This window comes from Barbus barbus (assembly GCF_936440315.1).
Source record: "Barbus barbus genome assembly, chromosome: 8".
Taxonomy (NCBI): domain Eukaryota; kingdom Metazoa; phylum Chordata; class Actinopteri; order Cypriniformes; family Cyprinidae; genus Barbus; species Barbus barbus.
The window spans coordinates 5,758,002-5,778,014 of record NC_136736.1 but is presented as its reverse complement, the minus strand read 5'-3'; the positions used below and the strand labels follow the sequence as shown (position 1 = coordinate 5,778,014).

The following is a 20,013-nucleotide window of genomic DNA, read 5'->3' as shown; positions in this document are numbered from 1 at the left end:
CAGAGTCAGGAGTACAAGCGCGCTGTGAAATCACATTACCCGAGTGCTCGGTTAATTACAGATGCTTGAGAAGAGTGCCGTGAATACAAATGTCACACTGATTGTGGCTGTCAAGCTGCCGGGGGCTCGGATCAGATGCCGAGATAGATTGATCGTGTCTCTAATGGCTCTCAGCATGTCGAGATGTATTAACATCATCAAGAGGAATCATTTGAGCTTCCTGCGTCAGCGAAAGGCTTGATTTACTAAGGCGTCTATATGTCGTGTTGGTGTACAACAAAAGTTGTAAGAATGTACGTGATCGATTGCATCGGATGTCATTTACAGGGCTTGGAAAACCTGGGAGTTTTGAAATTGCGAGTTCCAAGCCTGGAAAAGTCACGGATGAAAACATATTTCATCGGAAGAATTGCTTGGTTGCTGGAAAATCCATGGAAGTTAATTTGTCAAAAGTTACAGGAAGTAATCTGTGACTAGTTATATTTCTACTAAAACATTTGATACACTTTATCAATAATTTGACTAATATCTCATGCGACCTCACCTGGATAATAAGGAAGTAGGCCTGTTAGGCATGGATTATGGTGGAGAGAGTTGAATGTGTGCTAGGTGTGATTTATGAAGTGCTTGAAAGGAGTTTGGTAGGTTTTATTTATCTTTTTCTGTGTTAATTTGCATTTTTGATCAGATGCATCAGTGTTTGGTGTGAGGCGGCAGGGTGTGTTTATGTGTTCACTTTGATGCGAACAAGTGCAGAAAGGGAACATGCTGCGGCGGTCTAATCTCTTGCTGTTTTGTGTCCCTGTCTCTGCTCGCCTGTCTGCACTAATTACCATTCTTCTCCTCTTAATTAACAGTCACGAAAAAACAGCACGTGGGGCCAGTAACATCTTGCTTAAAAGAATGTTTTGATGAGCGTCACTCTCATTTATTAAGGTTTGCTTTCATCATGCAACCACTTAACAGACAGCTTTTAAGGGATTTTTAAATATGATCTTATGTATAGCATGTATTCTTGGACAGTCTTTGAACTAGTTAGACTGTTTAATTTTTAATACTCCAAGTGATTTTTCAAACAAAGTTGAATTCTCAGACAGGAAGTGAAGATGCCTACAGTAAATAATGTGCCACAATCTTTCCCTGTTACAGACCATTGGATGTAAGGAATGTTTGACTAGATATTTGCAAAACCCTCTTGTCATAAGGTATATTAAAAAGTGTGCTCTTGGACATATTGAGAAAAGGCCTTGCATTGATATTATCCAGCGCTCAGCCAAATCTACATTTTGTATGCATTTCTTTTAAAGATCTAAAGGTCTACAGCTTCAGCTTTTAATTTTCAGCATTTTTTTTTTACTTTGTTTTGTTTTTGTACCTTTTTATGTTTACATTGTATCTTGCATTGTTCTAAAGGAAAACACAATAAAATGTATCCTCTTTGTTCTTATATCTCACTTTCATGCTATGGGCTACACTTAGCAGAACATATCTTTCACAGATTTATATGCAGAGATTTAGGAGTCAGATGTTAGGCAGTCAAGGATTTAGGGATCATATTAATTTCTAAGATGATAACTAAACAGCACTCACATAAGTGATGAAGCCATGTAACAATGATTTAGCATATCTATTACTGTCTAAAGGTTATGCTCGGCTAGAATAAAGGCTAGCATGCTAACATAACTCTTGTTATTGCTGCAGTAAATATATATAGGCTACTTAGCTTTTGTATATAGCAACCAGCAGTCATACAACGCACAAGTGGAATATTGAATCCCACTTGATGGATGAGTTTTCCACGAGCAAAAGAGCACTGCAGTGATGATATATTTTAGGCCAGCGAGAATGTTAGAATCACCCTGGTTTATTGGCTTTTGGATTAATGCAGAAAATAAGCTCTATGACCAACAAAAGTTTACTATTCTTTGAAGTTTTGATCATCATGATAATAACACAACTAATTTTGAAGCCTATACAATCGGCAGAAGTAAAAAGCTAAACATAGGCTATAAACGAACCATGGTAGCATGACTTAAACATCTACTACGCTTCCAGCACCTTTTTCAGGCTTTATTTCAAAAACATTTTCTCTGAAAGTTTAAATTATAATAGTTTGCAAGACTGCAGAAATAAACTGTGAAAGCAGACTGGAGAGTAGATTTCCTGTTCGGTTTGATGATGTTCCATGTCCCCGAAACCTCTGTAGTCACATAGCCACTTGCTAGCAACTAAGACAAGTTTTAACCTACCAAGACCCTGCGGCCTCATATGATGACATTATATTTTAGTGAATTTCTCTGAGACTATACATGATTGGATGTTTCACCATGACCACTCCCTTTCCTTGGTCTTCAAAAATGTCTGAAATTAATTTAGTGACACGCTTATGGAAATATGATCATATTTTGTAATTATCGTTTAAATCTGTCTAATTTTAAATTGTGTCATAAATCAACATCTCAGGAAAATGTTATGGGGTTTCAAATCAAAATAGGACTTTCTGTTACGAAACAGTACGTTGATTTCATACCCTTATATGACACCGGGACTAAAAGCATGTTTATTACGCATTTTGGGAGATATAACAAATGAATAGGGATAGGAATTATATTTCAATATTCTATGAAATATTATATATTATTATGAAAATCTTGTCAATTATTACTCCCATTATTACACTTATTTTTCTCATTATATGTCCCCCAAAAACACATTAATATGCAAATTAGATTTAATTTATAGATACAATGTATATAATGAGAAAATCCGTTAATGGCCATTTTACACACATTTTGCAGAAAGAAAAATGGTATATCGAATCATTCTCTTATAACATAGTTGAGAATCATCTTTATACAAAGTTTGGTAAAAAAATTTTTTGCCTGTGTTCATTCGTGTATTTTATTTTTTTTAAAGAAATTGAGTCCCGATGCCCTCTACCGAGGACATAGCATATCTTATGAATGAAATATCATTGTTATTGTTTTTACATTATTTTTAATGCTCTAAACAATGTGAAGACATGAAGACATTTGTTCCTAAAACCTTTTTCTCGGGCCTTAAGAGGTTAAAAACACAAGGTAGCCCATTTGATGTTTTTAATGTAGTAGTAAAACATAAGAATGAAAATATCTTGAGATTGTAGTCAGTCATTTAACCAAAAACCTATTAAAAACAAACAAACAAACATAAAACGCTGAATTAAGGACGAAACCACACATGCTAAAATGCTAACTGGTTTCTGTGTTTTGGCCTAGAAATTATGTCATCCCTTCAGCACTCTGTGTCAAGGTCGTTTTCCAGGGAAAGCAAGAATAAAGTGTACCTTGCCAAACGCATCAGTGTAGGCCTAAATGCAAATTAATGTATTAATATCAGATATTCAGACGGGGTGGGTGGAGGGGATTTAGTGTGTAACGACTCGTATATTTACTCACTACACAAAACTACTGTATAATTTTAAAAGGGATATTCTGAAAATCAGCGACTCGAGGGTGCGTAAAAGAATACACATTTTTTATTCAGGTTTTAAACAGGGATAAGTTGCCTATTTGACCAGTGTACAATTGTTAGATGAATACGACAAATCTTTAGAGGTAGAGCTGTACGTTGACTGCAAGTAAACCTGACTGCAGTCCCATAACAGGAGGAATTGTGAAGCACAATGTTCTGTATTGCTTTCAAGGTGAACTGCCAGTTTCTTCGTATTGTGCTGAACCATAGAATTGTAATATGTGAAGAATGAAGTCACTCACCCATTTCTAATTGTTTGTGGACGCTGTCATAACTGTCACATGAGGGAAATAGATTTGATTAGAAAAAATAGAGCAGGATACAGTAATTTTGTCCACTAGGGGGCAGTCTTAAACAGGGTTGAACCAACATCTCAAATGACTAAATTTAGATGGAAATAGTGTGTTCACAGTGGGTTGTCGCCCTGGTTGGTCTCAGAAACCCCTAACTATGAGGGGAGATCTTCATCCTCCTCCTCTCAGCTCCAGAGCACAGCATCAAAGACACCTTTCATCCTTCATCTGCACACCTCTGATCTCAGGCATGTCAAGTATTCACCTCGAATGTCTGATTCAGGGTCAGGTTGCCATCACGGTTCATACTGTATATTTTCAGACTTAATTTTGAATTGATTCTAAAATTGGTCAGTTATAAATCACTTAATAGGAGGTGCATTTGTCACTGTTTTAAATTGTGGGTATTGTGTTATAGAGGTGTAAAATGAAACGCACTTGAAGCACAATTGTGTCATAAATATTTAAATTTGAACAAAGAAGGCACAGAATAGACACACCACTTGCTGAAACGCATCTGCAAAGTTTATTGACAGTCATCTTTGACTCAGACAAAACAAAGCTTCATAAACCGATCACAGACTTTAAGAAGAAAAGAAATCTGAACATGGGTTTGAGTCAAAAACTGAATGCATTTCTCGTGACTAAATCACTACTGACCTCATGGACTCTATGAATCTATGAATCAATAATTCAATTAACACAGCCCTTGAATGAACCCTGGGAAAGAGGAATCATACCTTTTGATGAAATTTTAGTTTGGTCCCACTGTTCACCAATGGGTAATGAGTGAACGAAACATACTGGAAACAACAAATACTAGGATAAAGAAAAGCAATTCCAATCATTTTTTACAATATGTATATATAATAAGATAAAAAAAGCTTGTTTTTAATCACCATTGAAAAAATATTTAGATTTTTATCAATATTGAAATTATTTAAGGTTGGGGTGATAATTTATGCAATCCCTGAACCCATTTGTGGTTACTTCACAAAACATAATTTTTTTTTTCCTGAAACCAACAAAATTATTGGCCAGTGTGCGAATATGGCTGTTTTCGTTATATCTAGAGCTTTGATTAAAAATAATTCCAAAACAGGAGAGCTAAATAACATTTCCCACAGAATCTGCAACACACTTCAGATTCAACACATCGTACTCTACACGCGGTACATAAATAAAGTACATTACAGGGTCGACAACAATCAAAAGTGAAGCATCGGTAAGGACTGTATGTCCTCTGAAGGTCCTCAGAAAAACAAGGTGGAGTAGAGAGAATGTAAAATAAATAATCCCATTCTATAGCGATTTCATTACAAGCATTTAAATGATAGAAATGCGGGGTAAGATTAGTACACTTATTCAAACAGAATTCATTTCATTTTGTCCAAATATCAACAGAAATGATGTCAAAAACTGGTCAAATTTTTCAAAACAAACTACAATCAAATTGTATAAAGTGACAGAAACACAAAGATTGCCCTTATATTACACCCTAATTTGTGCAAAAGACATAAAATACAAAACTGGGGTGAAAAGAAAAATAGATTTGGGGGAATATTGATTTTTTTAAAGTGACGGAAATTTATTTTAAAAAAGTGCAACGTTTGTTTGATGAAAAACTTAAACAGAACGCTCTAAACAGAAATATTGGGCCTTTAGAGCATTTTCATACCTGTATGAACTTTTAGCAAATTCAGTTCAGTAACATTTCACCATAAATAGACACCTCAGAAGAAAATACGTTGCCAATGAAATCATAAAACACCTGATATCAAAGGGAGTGTACAAAAAGCTGGTTATGATTGTTTACTGCGAAGCCCCTGATTGGTGTACTGCTCACAGCTCGTTGGGTACAAGAAAACAAGCACAAAATTCAAGAAAAACACTTCTGTATAAACCACAGAGGACTGACAGGCAAACTATACAATCATCATTTCGGTCCAATAATTCAAAAATAATAAAAACAAAGCGCTATAGCAACACCTCAGATACAGCTATGCTAATAGGTTCTTCTAATTAACATAAATTAACATTCAAAAGTGAATCACCACTTCAAACAATAGAGTAAAACTCTTAACACAATATCCTGTCAAGACATTTTCTCGACACGGTGTTAGCATTGCCTGAAGGAGAGCTGGCTAATACTAATAGCAACATGAATTTAAGCGCCAGTCATCACGATTGCTTTACACAAGCTAACTGGCTAGTTATGAACAATATTAGCCCGCAGTCCATTGTAGTTCACTGATATTACTCGTTGTGTCCTCTTTTGCTTATCTGCCATAAATAGTCAAATGTGATCTGGATTTCTAAAAAATATTGATTATGGATTGTGTGGGATATTGAAGTGACATTTATAGGGGATCTAGAACCACAAATCAAACCTGCTCCTGCTGTCCGCTGACCTGAATGCAAATTATCTGTCACATCAAGATGAATAAGACATCTGACCTCACCAATCTCATGAAAACATGGTCACGTCACATTTCAAGATTATAAAGACAATGAAAAAAAGACACACAAATGCACAATTAAGCGTATTTCCCACACATAAGAATGTTTTGCTTTAAATATTTTGGTGATTTTCATTATAGATCGTCATGATTGTATCTGTTTAAATTAAAGGTACTATACATACTATAATACAAACAATAAATACAGTTTTGACTTTATACCATTATTATTTTTCAGTGTGCAGACTATGCACTGCAATGGACATTTATTTATGTATTTATTTTATAATTAAGAGGGAATATTTGCTTAATTGTCATAAATACTGTAAATGCAAATGTTAAATATTTCATTGTCTTGAAATCAAAATGCTATTTCATATTTCTTTTAGATTTTTAAGTTCAAATATGACAGACATATTCTTGACAGGTTTTGTGAAATTCATCTATGCATCTCACCTCTACAATATAAAACTGCATTGACTTCAATCTCTGTAGTTCACTTTTCAGTAGTCAATGGTACAGCAGCAGGACTTTCTATATTGTCTTTAATAGTCCTTAAATTACCTTGAGAAGCTGTCTGGATGCAGTTGTAAAGCTTCAAAAGAGAAGTCTGCTGTCAAACTACTTTTACCATGAATTTGGCTTTGGGGGTGAGTCAAAAAGAAATTGATCATCTTTTTGACCCTGCTTTTTTCGTTCTTAATGCCAGCAGGAACACTGAGCCGGCCCGTTTCCCAAACATATTCCATTTTAATCAATTTGCTATTTCATCAGTGCCTTGTACTCGCTATTATCCCCGTACACACCATTTTTGGCCTACAGAAATTGTTGGCAGTGGGGGGGCTGGGAGAAATATGGATTAATTGGGCAAATCAAATATCCTCTGACCACAAATGACTCTTTCATTGGTTAATGCCTCAAGGCTGTTTTCCTTCTTCCTAGATTTTGCTCTCCATGGCAACATTGCAATTGTTTTTGCAGAAAACCCAGAGTGTGCGTGTTCCAATCGACAGTCGAGAACAAGTTCACAGTAAATCAAGGTTTGATTAGGCCAACATGTTTTAGGGTTGTGAGATGAGGTGCTCTATTTAACCGCATTTCTCTGTGGCGATTACATTTCCCAGCACCATTGGATCAATTAAGATATCCAATATTAATGTTCTTTAAATGAGTTGTTATATAACTGAATATATGTGTATCTGCCACATGACTAATTGGTTAATCATTCCTGTGTATTGTTATAACAAATTATATCTCTTTATTTCCACCACAATGTCCTGCTTGTTGAACGCACGCATAAGCAAAATTATAGCAGATCATTAGCTGACTTCACCCGCTACCTATCAAAGCTTCATATTACATTACGAAACACATGATCAAATAGTCATCAATGCACAAAGACCTCCAGATCAACTTACTTTGTAGCATGTAATATGGGTAAGCTGTCGGTTACACAACTAGCATGAAATGGTGAGGTATGAAAAGCGCTGTACCTTTATATATGACTTTCTGCCTCTGTCTCAGCCCAGCACAGACAAAAATTGTGAAACACTGAGACGTTTTTGTATGAATTTCAATGGTAAAAGTGCCTTAGCTGGTCTGAATAGAGAGGACAGCAGCAGGAAACAATAATAGACTGTAACACCCCCTATTGAATATGATTCCAGCTTTAAAGGATATGCAGCTATGCTTTGAATGAGAGTCTATTATGGTTCACGGAGAAGATAGAAGAAATGGGATATGTGCAACCTTGAATATCTCCTGTGTCACCTGAAATGTCCTGAATTCAATGAGATACTGTCTATAATTTGTATTGCATCAGTTGAAAAGCCAGATGCTTCTAAAAAGCAGCAACATCACTGGTTACCATAGCAACAGAGACTTGAGAATGAAATACAAAAGACCTTTGTGAATGGATGCCTGAGCCTTGAAGGTTCAAAGGTTCAAAAGTCATCGCCATGGGAAAGGAGACCCATGCAGTGCCAGAGCGAGTCCCTGAACTGTGACACCAACCCTCTCTTGAAACAGAGATCTATTAGAGATCCTTAATGGCCCTTATTAAACTTGGGTTTGGGGGGGGTAAGGGGGCCCCCTAAGTGCTCCGGTAGGTCTTTATAATGTCTTTGATAGCTCTCCTACAGATAGGACAGCTAGCGTTGGCCATTTTTTTGAGGCGAAGGCCACAGGTGTAGCAGAGACACATGTGTCCGCAGGCGTAGATGACCGTGTCCACTGTGTTTTCATAGCAGATAGAACACTCGTCCTGCCATGAGCCTGAGGCAGATGGGAAAGTGGGAGATTTGGGGAGACTGACAGGCGAGTTGGGTGTTGTTCCTGTGACAGGAAAAAAATTGATTACCATTCACTCATTTATAACTGGAGCAGTTATGAAATACAGTCTGTCTGAACATACAGACCTTCTGTGGAGCTGCAGAAGGCAGCAGAACAGCCACGTTCATTGAGACTGGGCTCTGGGCTTCCACCGCACAGGCCTGAGGGTGAGAGGGGCGAGGCAGAGGGCGAGCCAGGGCTGGACGGGTCACGAGCATCACCCAAGAAAGTGGAGCCTGAAAATGCACATAGTATATGAACAGGTGAGATTTTAAATGTGATTCAGTTCCTTTCAGTTCTACTAATAATGGATTCTGTAAACACACACACAATTTATTATTAATTTTTTTAAATAAATAATGTTAAATAACTGTTTATAATTGGTTCACAGGGTCAAACTTTTGACTATGATTGTAATGGAACAAACATTCAAATGCATTTGGAATAAACATACCTTTAAAGATGACTTTTGACTTGTGAAAGCATGCTTTCTGGGTCTCAGATATTGTGTAAAGCCAATCATATCAGAGATTGCTGTAAAAATGTTTTGCCTGTTTTTTGTGTAATACACATCAGATGGTCAGTGAACACTGAGAACTTCAAAATGATCATTCAATTCAATGATGATGAAGTAGCCTTCAAAAAAGCTGTGTTACCTTCTTCGCAGAACTACATAGAACATAATATATAATGGCACAGGTGCTGCATTTGTGAATGTTATGGGTGTGTTTGTTTCACTAATCTCAGCACATTGTTCTGGCTGCAGGAGCTTAGGGTGGAATCTGTATTTGACACCTTTAAAGACCATGCTGGCCTGAGATTCGTTAACAGACACTCAGGCAACCAAATGTGGAAGCAATCAATACATTCAGCATATTTACTGATTGGTTGCTCATAAAGCAACGTAGTGAAAAACACATATTCAGTTTTGAACTAAACAGTACTTTAATATAAAGAAAAAAATGCTGATAAAGATTGTTTTGTTACAATACATTATTAAATATGGTGTATATGACCAATTATTGAAGGGGTGGGGGTCTGTTCAAGTTCTAATAGAATTGTTAATGGAATCATTAGGGAAGTCATTAATTGGAATTTGGATTCATTAATTTCCTAACCATTTCCACCCCTAATAAGGGCCATGGTAAGATTTCTGGGCCTTTTAATGTAGTCTGTAGAGCTGAGACTGAATTAAATTGAACTGACCTCATTTCTAGTTTACTGGATCTTCTGATATATATGTGTGTGTAAATGAGAGGGAAAATTGGCTGAACTGAAACTAACCTGACCTAAAACCCATGATCACATGATCCTCTGTTGTTAATCTATATGTGTGCGTAGTGTGCATTTACTCTAGATGAGGTCTATGACAATATTAGATGGGAGTCAGTGGGATTCCCAAAGGTCTTGTTTTAGGTCCATCAGTGGTTTGATTTACACGTGTGTGTTCTTTGCTCACATGTTTGGATACAGTGTGTTAGTCCTACAGCGTGATCCTTTATTAAGATGGAGACATGGTGAGGGGTTATATATGGGGTGGGTTCCACTGAACGTGATCCTTTGTGAGTCTGAAATGCCATTCCACCTTCTTATCATTCTACACATAAACATATCATAAATCCCCTTCTCTAGGCCTCAGCAACTGGCCCTGGAACACAAGGGCCAGGCCTCTTCAAGAGCATCTCTACTAGATTAACAGGAACACATGAACAGTCCACCCATAGAGGGAGAGACTTCATAAAACCTATTAGAGAAAGTCAGGCCACCGTAAAGCCTATTGTCATGCATAAAATGAGCACTATGTGCAAACATGGCAGAAAGGCTTTTCTGTATTTTGAATACCAAAGGGGTACTGACTACACCAGCTTGCATGGTATAAACTGTCACATTGTGCATCTGTCAAATAATTCTGTTTAGGCTTAAGTATTGGTGTGAGCTGCACATGTTGTACATTAGGGGTCTCGATTTCAGAACAAGTATATTTCATATGTACAGTGTCTGTCTTTACACCAATCGTATAGCCTAAAGCTATATAAGCCTAAGCTTACATAAAACTTAATTCTTTTGCAGTATTGCAAGCTCTGGAATTTCTTTTGCATTTAGTCTTCATTTCTTTCTTTCAGGTTTTCACATTTTTCATGTCTTTGTATATCCCCTCTCCCGTTACTGTTGAATGAGCACAATGAGACCATTTTCTAACAAGTAAATTGTTATTACAATATCGTTTTGAACCTTGAATCTTGAAAGAACAAAAACATTATGCTAAGAGGGGAAATAGGAATGAGAAATAGAGAGAAGAGATGTAAACGAGAGAAATGTTCTCAAATGAATGTTCTCAAATGAAGTGTGAATCACCCACTCTCCTCTTCACTTTCTCATTTCCTTTCCTTCACCGCATGCTAATGAGATGGGGTGAGTGCGTTGGTGGAGGGAGGGGAATGTGCTTCCAGTGACACAGACATCTTGGAGAGTGCATACAAAGCTAACAGAGGTCATAGACCACCCACACAAACTCCTCTTATACTTCCTGTTTAGAGCTGTGTATGTTTTTGTGTGCACATACTTTGAGTTCAAACTTTATTGGGAGCGTGTCAGTCGCAGGTGTGTGGGTGAGACCTGGAGCACTGTCTGGTGTTCTGAAAGGTTACTGGAGTGGGCTTGTATTTGTGGTATCAACAAAATTCAAGTGATTAAAATCAAATGAACAAAGCTTTGAAATTAATCTGTTGATACCAACAATAGCAACAGGACAGGTTTGTAAAGTTCTTTACATACTTTGTATATCTTAGGGGTTATATCTTATTCTTCTCCTCCTCTGAAATAAATGCATTTTTGAGGGCCTAAACATGCTCCAAAACTTATTAAACTTTGCCCATGTATCGGAAGTGGCGAACATTTACAGTACATCTGGGTTTCAAAATGAGCAAGCTGTTGCAACTCAGGAATACAATGCCCAATCGGCCCTAAACTTTACAGTTTTCATTAGAGTCCAGACAACAAGCACATGCCAATATTCAGTTACAGTAATAGCACCACCTGCTGGCAACAGGAAATGGCATGTTTTACACTGTAATGCACTCCCTGCAACATATTAAAATATGCCATCAAGTCCCAAACATGCTATAAACATGCTAAACCATGCTAGAAACACTTAGCTAAGTGTTAAAGCATGCTACTATGCCATAAAAACAGAAGTTGTTGTAACTAGTGTTGCCAGTCTGTACTGAAATTTAAAAAACGTCCACTTCACGCTCGGTGAAGAGCGTGAAGTGATGATCATAGTAACCAATTACAGTCATATCTGTTGAGCGTGTGAACACAATGGCCAATCAGCTGTGTTTAAGAATCCGCTCAACAGTGCTCAAATGTTACCGGGAAATGGAGGTTTTTAAAAGTTCAGTACTAACTGGTTCCGAAGTCTGTACTATTGACAACAATAGTGACAACTCAAAGAAGCAATGTCCAATCTGCCCCAAAGTCAGTCCTGGCCTGAACACATCTAAAGGCCAATAATCAGTTACTGTATACTCATAACGCCACCTTCTGGCAGCAGGAAGTGTGGCACATGTAAATGACTCCTTTATTTACCCACGTTCCACAACTGAACAAGTTGAATGCACCACAGTTCTAGTGCAACCAAAATCCTACAGGGAGTCTCTAGTTCGGTACCCTATTGCACTCATGGGCTTTCATGACAGCTTTCAGATGACCAAATTTTAATGTGAACCGGACCCTGTTTTGAACTAAACTGCTAGTGTGAAAACACTCAAAGTGTTTTTTTAAAGTCAGGCTAACACACCTAGATAATGTAATGCAGAACTATAGTTTTGGCATGCTTACCTAGAATCCTTAGCTGCGTGACAGCACCGTGCAGTCCAAAGAACATCCAGAGTGGTCGTGAGTTGTCCACACACACCTGCATCCCCACATTATTGCCATTATGACTCAGAATGACTTCCCCTTCCTGTGTGACCAGGAAACCCAGGATATCGCCACTCTGTAAAGCAGTAGGCACCCTGCACACTGCCCAGAATTCCTTACGGTCCACCAGCGCCTCAGGATTGTAAGGGAGGTCGCTAGGGCGAAGCACTGCTGGGTCACATGATGTCACACCATATGAGAGAGACCCAGATCGAGCAGGGCTGGACTTAATGACTTTGATGAAGATGGTTTCGCCAATTCGCAGTGGGCGATCTGTGAAGACCAGCGTGCGTTCTTCACGGTTGTGTTCGGATCGGGCCACGGTCTGTTCGTTAAGGGTTTTGATGTGGGCACCTCGAAGCTGGTGGAAACGTAGGTCACATTCCAAGGTGTGAGGAAGCAGTGATGACTGCTGGGAGTTCATTGAATTTTGAGGAATGGGACAGGCGACGGGGGCAGGAGGGAGCCGAAGTCTGGTATCATCTTGTTGCAGGTTAAGATCGCAAAGACTGACGGACAGGCGGGAGGTGTCTGCTTCACGTCTTAACGAGGTGGATCCACGTACTGTGGTGAAGGATCGTGGGCGGAGAAGGTCTGGAGGGACGACTTCACTGTCTGTGGGACAGAGATGGGATACATTGTTAGCTATCAGTTGTCAGATTAGCCTTATGGTTTTATTCAATGGTTGATCCTAGATAACTGAAAACTATTGGGTGGTTAATCAGCCCTACAGATTTAAATGTCTATCACTAATTACGCAATACTGGAAAAAAAGAAAAATAAAGTTTGCAGAGGTCCCCTAGTGGACCATGGCTCAACTGTTTTAGAGGGTTTCCTGTTGAATAAAGCATGGCAGCTGGTTTTAGCTGATCCTGAAAAACATACCTAACCAACATTATGTTGTTTTTTTTCAACAGGGTTTTCAGGCATTTCTAAACTGGCAAACCTAGGAGACCAGCTCAACATCATCATACACAACTTTAGGTTGGTTTGCTCTTTTTTCCAGAAGTGTAGAGATAAAAGTCTTTTTCAACAACTACCAAAAATGTACATGCTACAAAAAAAAAAAAAAAGCAAAAATCTAACTCGAGTCCTAGTTACTGTTCACATCTCTTGATCAGTACAATACGCAAACAGTAAAAGTGAGTTCAAGAGAGCTAGCGTACATGTAAAGCATTACTATTTTACATAAGAGCTAAAGTTGTTTCCAAAATGACTGCCAGGGAGTGTCTCTTTACATTCTTTACCATTTATACCACTTACTCATTGGCTGCCATGAATAGAACTTTATAGTAATGTAATAGTAGGCTAGCATAGTACTATAAGCACAACATACCCACTGCTCCTCGCCCGTCTGCCAAAAATAGTGCTAAATATGAATGAAATGCTGCACTAGCGAAGTGTTTTGCGTACACCAAATTTAATTCCCCACTCCTAGTAGCCTAAAATAGCGTATTACAGTAGTTTAGAGGTAGGCTAGCTTAGTTTATCATAGCTCAGCACTCAAACAGGCTGAAGACTGTCGTTCCTCCTTTTGTAACTGATAGCCCCACTGGAGTGTGCCCTGTATTTAGACCTCATCTGTGCCTTCGAAGGCAGTTAGACCCCAGACAAAAATATTAGCACTAAAAGTAGCCTGTCGGTGCTAATTAGCTGGTTAAAATTAGCCGTTCCTCCGGTTCCTCCTAAGAGCCACACCATTGATATTTATTAAAGAGAGGGAGAACATAATTTAACCAACTCAGTAAAATGGATTTTCTAACCATGAAAAAAAATATTTCACATTTTTAAATATATAGGCTCAAGCCCTCCTGATTAGAGGTCTGGAGAATGGAGGGATGGATATTTAAATATTTTGATATCGACCCTGTGCAATATTTGTTTACAATGTTTATTGTAAATAAATGACTCTGTAAGGTGTTTTGCATGAGCATCCTCACAGCAGTGTTGGTTTGAAAGAGAGAGAAAGGGATGGTTACACATAGAAGGAAATGACCAGAAGATAAAAAAAGTAGGTGAAGGTCAAGAAGTGTGATAGATGGAGATAAAAGGAAAGTGAGAGGCTTTACCTCCAGAGGGCCTCTCTCTCCTTCTGCCTCTCTTTCTCTTCCTGTGTCTGTCTCTATATATCAACAATGAACCACAGAGACTGTTGATTAGCTCTCATCTCAGATAAACCCTCTTAGACCCATTACAGTATGTGTGAGTGGCTCAGCAAACAACAGCGAAAGAGAAAAAGCAGTTCTCCAACCCTCTATATTTAGTTCTATAAGGACGTAACTAATTTCCATCAGGATGAAGGACGCAAGATGGTTTGCTTAGAGATTAATCCCTAAAATACAAGGCGAACAGGTCAGCAAATGACTTATTCCCTAATAATACGCAAAGCTACTTTGCAAACAGAATGAAGCAATATCTGTGACACAACTGTTTTTCTTTCTATCCTTCAGAATAAGAGTCAACAAAGGATTAGAATTAGGATTATCACTAAAGCATTGAAATACTTGCATAGTTCAGATAGGGTAAGTAAATAAAAAAAAAAGTTAAGTGAAATATGTTATAATGAACTACAATATTTTGGACATGTAAGTAAGGCTGCTAAAACTTTCTTAACCCTATTTGTGTGAGGTCTTGAGCAAGTTTGAGCTTGAATGCATGTACATATATAACAACAGATACTGTAGATCTCCACAATGCTTTGCAATTAAGATTATGCTTTATATATATCTTTAACTATGTGCACTAGTTTTACAGTGTTTATTGAGGTAATTATCTATTATAACTAAAAATGAAATGTTGAGATGTTAAAAATAAATTTGTATATGTAGAAATAAATATAGAAATATACAGAAATATATACAGGTTCTTTTTGTAAAGTGTTGCCTCTCCATTTTCTGCTCCTCCTACTTGTGATCGCAATGTCTAGTTCGGATATTTGGATATGCATTTTCTGTTTGTCAGCACTCTGAATCCTATCATCGGCTCTCATGACTTTCAGATCTAGCTGAGATAAATGAATCTAAGTACATAGTCTTTGATTTGCATACAAAAAACCTGCCTGCCGCATGAGGTGCTCTGAACTGCAAATCAGTGTCCCAACATAAGGACTTAATTTTCCTTATTGATCCATTAAAAACATTTTCTAAGAGCTTCAAAGTGTCTTGTGTGGTAGTCTGTGCTAATTAGCGAAGTATTGAACACTCCTAAGGAGAGCGTGGGGATGGCCCAAGGGCACTAGCTCTAACACAACTACAAAATTATTAAAGGCGAGATGGAGATAAATTTGTTACAGTCATTTATGGGCATGAAGAAAAGAAAGTCATGGGAGATAATGAAGACATAATAGGAGCAGCATCATATTCCACCCAAAAATTCTAGTTGCAAATTATTCACCCAATAACTAAAATGAAAATAATTTACTTTTCTTTATGTCGATCCAAACCAACTTCCTTTCTTCCAAAGAGATGCGTTTTGAAGAACGTTCACACTGCTTTTTATCATTTAACAAAAGTATATGATCAGGTGGTGTCAAGTTCCTTGCCTTCAGCCATAGCTTTCAAATTGTATTGTTGCCACAAAACTTGCCACAAAAAGGAATTAGTGTTGATGACTGATGAAAGGCTTTTAAGGTGCCTTTTTTTTTTCTAATCCACGCCCAGTTTATCTATTGTTTATCCATTATTAATGGCCAGCTTCAAAGTGGTTCTCAATCCTGGTCCTGCAGTACCCCCAACTCTGCACACTTTGTATGTCTCCTTAATAAAACACACCCGATTCAACTGATCACCTCGTTTGTAATGACTTAAAGATCTGAAATGGTGTCAGATGAGAGAGACATCCAAAATGTGAACTGTTGAGATCCAGGACCAGCATGGACATCCATCAAAACATCTTTCATAGTGTTTGGGATCAACATGAGGGTGAGTAAATGATGACAGAATTTTTCGTTTTGGATGAACTCACACAGTTAAAATGAACACCCAGCTGAACCGACCCAGTTGGATTGGGCAGAGAAGCGTGTAATGACATCACCACAGGACGTCTGGCTGGAGTGTGTCTCTTAGATCAGGCTCATTAGAGTAAAGCCATGCTGTAAATAGGATTAATCCAGGCTTCAGTGTCCCACACTGACCAAGACGTTGAGGTACTGACGCAAGCCTAAATCTAGTTTGAACAGACATGATGCTTCTCTCTGGATAAATCACAAAACAGAAAAAAGGAAGTGGACAGGGAAACGAATGGTTGACATGGGATGAGATAGAAAAATGTGAGCAAAACATTTACTGGATACTTTTGGATGGATTTTATCTATCTATTCCTATGCTGTCCATCACTGTATCTCTCTCTTATGTTATCTCATCCCTGTCTCATCATGTTCCTAGCCATTCTCAATCTTAATGGGATCATACCATAGTGGGATCTGGATTCTGTCTGATAACCGTGGAAATAACACTTCAGATGTACAAAATAGACACTTTCAAACAGAAATACATTGATGTGATCAGTTCTACAGTGACAATGTCTACATTTACACAGCCATTGTTTGGGATGGATAATTATATTTACTAAAATATGTGACGCGAATTGTTCCGCTCATACAATAGCTTAGTATAGCTATTCAAACAATGGCAGTAGTTGTTTGAATACTGTCTGGATGAATAAATAAAGTCAAACCCTTTTCAGTTCTCATGATTTCCAGTTCTCTTAAATGTCATTCACACAGGGTTTTTACAGTTTTTAGTTTTATTTCCGTTTTATTTTCAATTTGTCTGTTTAGATTAGTCTTTTAAACTGTGGCAATAAAAATGGTTTTGGACTCATGAAAATGTGTTTTAGTATAAATTAAGTTCTTTCAATTTATGTTAGTTTTCATTTTTAGTTCAGTTAACAAAAATGCTTTGATTCAGCTTTTGCGAAGAGACAATTCGTATCGAATAACGGCAGCTTGCAAAAACACATAACAATCTATAGGACGTTGAGTTCTTGAGCCTAGTGGTCAATGCTGTTTTTATGTAGCTGTGACACAAATTGTCTTTGTCAGTCATGACAGGACGTCTGATAAAGCTGACTTAAATCTGTCTGCTTTGACCATTCGTCAACAGACTCTTCAAAAAAGGCGTTAGAATGCCTGAAGGTTTGCTTAGAATTTCTCCATTTTGGCGAACGAGTGCTAATTACTCAATGGACTCGCTGGGCCACTCTGAGGGAGCACAGACATTAACTGCACGCTTGGAGTGGAAAGCTTAAAGGAAAGGAGATGGGAAAAACTAAGGGAGGGGCAAAGACAAGAGAGCTTTCGTGCCAAGATGTCTGTGACCGGTGGCAGCTGCTGCCCCTCTAATTACCCTGCACCTGCTTCGCTGCCAATCCTCACATTTCCTTTGTCTTATTGGCAGCTTTCACACAAGCCCCGGCTATTCTGCAATATGACTGGCTGAGACCAGATTCTAATAGCTTTGAAAGTATAAATCTCTATAAAAAAGAAGACATGAATCCAGGCTTGCACATTAATGCCTCACTTTAGTGATGGGACGCAGCTGCACTGACCAAAAGCAAACACCCATTTTGATTGTCCTTTTTTTTTTTTTTTTTTTTTAATTTAGCACCAGACTCCAGCACCTGTTGGGCTAAAGGCAAAAGGCAATGGAAAATAAGCAGAGGAGGTTTCTGATAAACAAAAGCGGCTCTTGCTTCAGTCATAAAGAGCGTGGATGGGAATGAAATGCCCAAAAATGGAAGTGCACGTTCTTTGCTTTTGCTTTACTTTGAGGCACTGTACAAGGTTGTTCTTATTGATTTTTCATTTCGCCTTTTTGCTGTTTTATCTACTACTATACAACTATCTATGTCTCTTTTTGCGTATATCATTTTCCCATTTTAATGAAAGGAAAGTTTTAGTTCTGTCTTTCAAAGCTCAAGATTGAATCCCAGTTTGTTAGACTTTCAATGTGAACAAAAAACTGGGAAGAGAGCGTGGGGCCCGCAGGGCAGTGTGATGCTGATGCATATGGTACATGTAAGTGTGTGTTTGAGGGAAACCATAGGGGGAGACAGGAGAGGTTTCAGTACAGCCTGTTGGCTCTATGCCATGCTTGGCTGTTTGGTCTCTTTGTTTGAAATAATGGCCACACAGGCAACACGTGGACCCATTGACAAATGATCTCTGGGTCACAAACCTCCTTCCCTGAGGTCATTTCTCACTTTCTCTCTCTGAAACACACACGCACACAGCCAAGTACACTCAGAAAGCCACAAAAGACCCTCTGTGTGGATCATATCCAAATTTTAGTCAGGCCAACTATGGTTTCCTCACCTTATGTCACGGATGAAGTCAACACAGAATCCAAATTGACCCATTTTACTTATAATACTCGTTCTTGGTCTTATTGTGAACGATTCATGGGTGAAGCTAATTCTGAAGAAATACTTCACACTAACCACTTCAAGCCACAAAAAGTAAAAAGACAAGGCTGTGGATTATAAACCCATTATGTTATTATCTTCCATGTTGTTTTGTTCAGTTACTTGTTTTTCCCAAACAACATTCACAGTCCGAGGCTTTTTTCATTTGTACCACCCATTTAATTTAACCCAGCAGATTGGAGACATACTGAAATTTTGCACTATGACTCTGACCCAGGAAACACGAGAATGTCTGTGTAGTCCTAAATATGTGTATGTTTATCTAGCAGTCTATAAACTGATGTTTGCCCATAACTCCCTCATAGAAGGCCCTGAAGAGCTCTGCCTATATATAAGACAGCCACACCTTATCTCAGCAGCACTGTCCATGTTTGGATGTCCCGAGGCCTTGGTATGAGCAAAATGAAGGAAAAGGGGAGTTCTAAGTTTGGAGAAGGGATACAAGGACACTTAACAGCAGGAAAAGGAAGGTGTTCTGTTTTGGGATGGGTCACGCTACACTTTCCCGCCACCTTGAGTACTCTTCCTAGAACTTCCTGTGATGGTTTGCGCTCTTAAAAACAGAATCTGACCTCTTGACAAGCATTTCTTCACAATTTCCCCCCCTTCTTTGTACTCAAAATGTGAAATACTGTCAAATAGCCAAATGGTACAACATCTGTTGTTCTAATTTATTTCATTTGTTCCACCCCAAAGCAGTTGGCCAGACAAACAAACGCAATTACTACTGTTAATACCCATTATGTGAGCTAGCACAGAAACAACCCATCAGTCTCACTAATTCACTCTTTCTGGCTGAATTGGTTAAATAGTCCAAATTTAAGATATTATTTCTGGAGGATTATGCTTTCAGCGGGGGACTGGAATGGCCCACCGTAGCCAAGTCAAACTTGCACGTCAATCAAATAAATCAAGAAAATCTGTATAATCGGCATATTTCTTAACAAATATTATAGAATTATGGTCCATGTACGTTGCTTTTTTTATTCTTTTTATGATAATGAACACTGAGCCTATTTGATATGAGAAAACTGAGCCTTTTTTCCCCAAAACATTTTCATGTCTATAAGTCC

General features: G+C 38.1%; 1 protein-coding gene across 1 annotated transcript in view; it reads right to left on the bottom strand.

The window, feature by feature from the left end:
* Positions 1 to 4,311: 4,311 nt before the first annotated feature.
* The window catches only part of LOC306874237 (E3 ubiquitin-protein ligase NEURL1-like), a 34,146-nt gene continuing 18,444 nt past the window's right edge, over positions 4,312 to 20,013 (bottom strand). The window contains exons 4-6 of the mRNA XM_079424134.1: positions 12,437 to 13,132; positions 8,683 to 8,832; positions 4,312 to 8,599 (exon numbers count right to left, since the gene is read on the bottom strand). Coding sequence (XP_079280260.1) covers positions 8,358 to 8,599; positions 8,683 to 8,832; positions 12,437 to 13,132 — 1,088 coding nt within the window. The 3' untranslated portion in view covers positions 4,312 to 8,357. The remainder of the gene's footprint in view (positions 8,600 to 8,682; positions 8,833 to 12,436; positions 13,133 to 20,013) is intronic.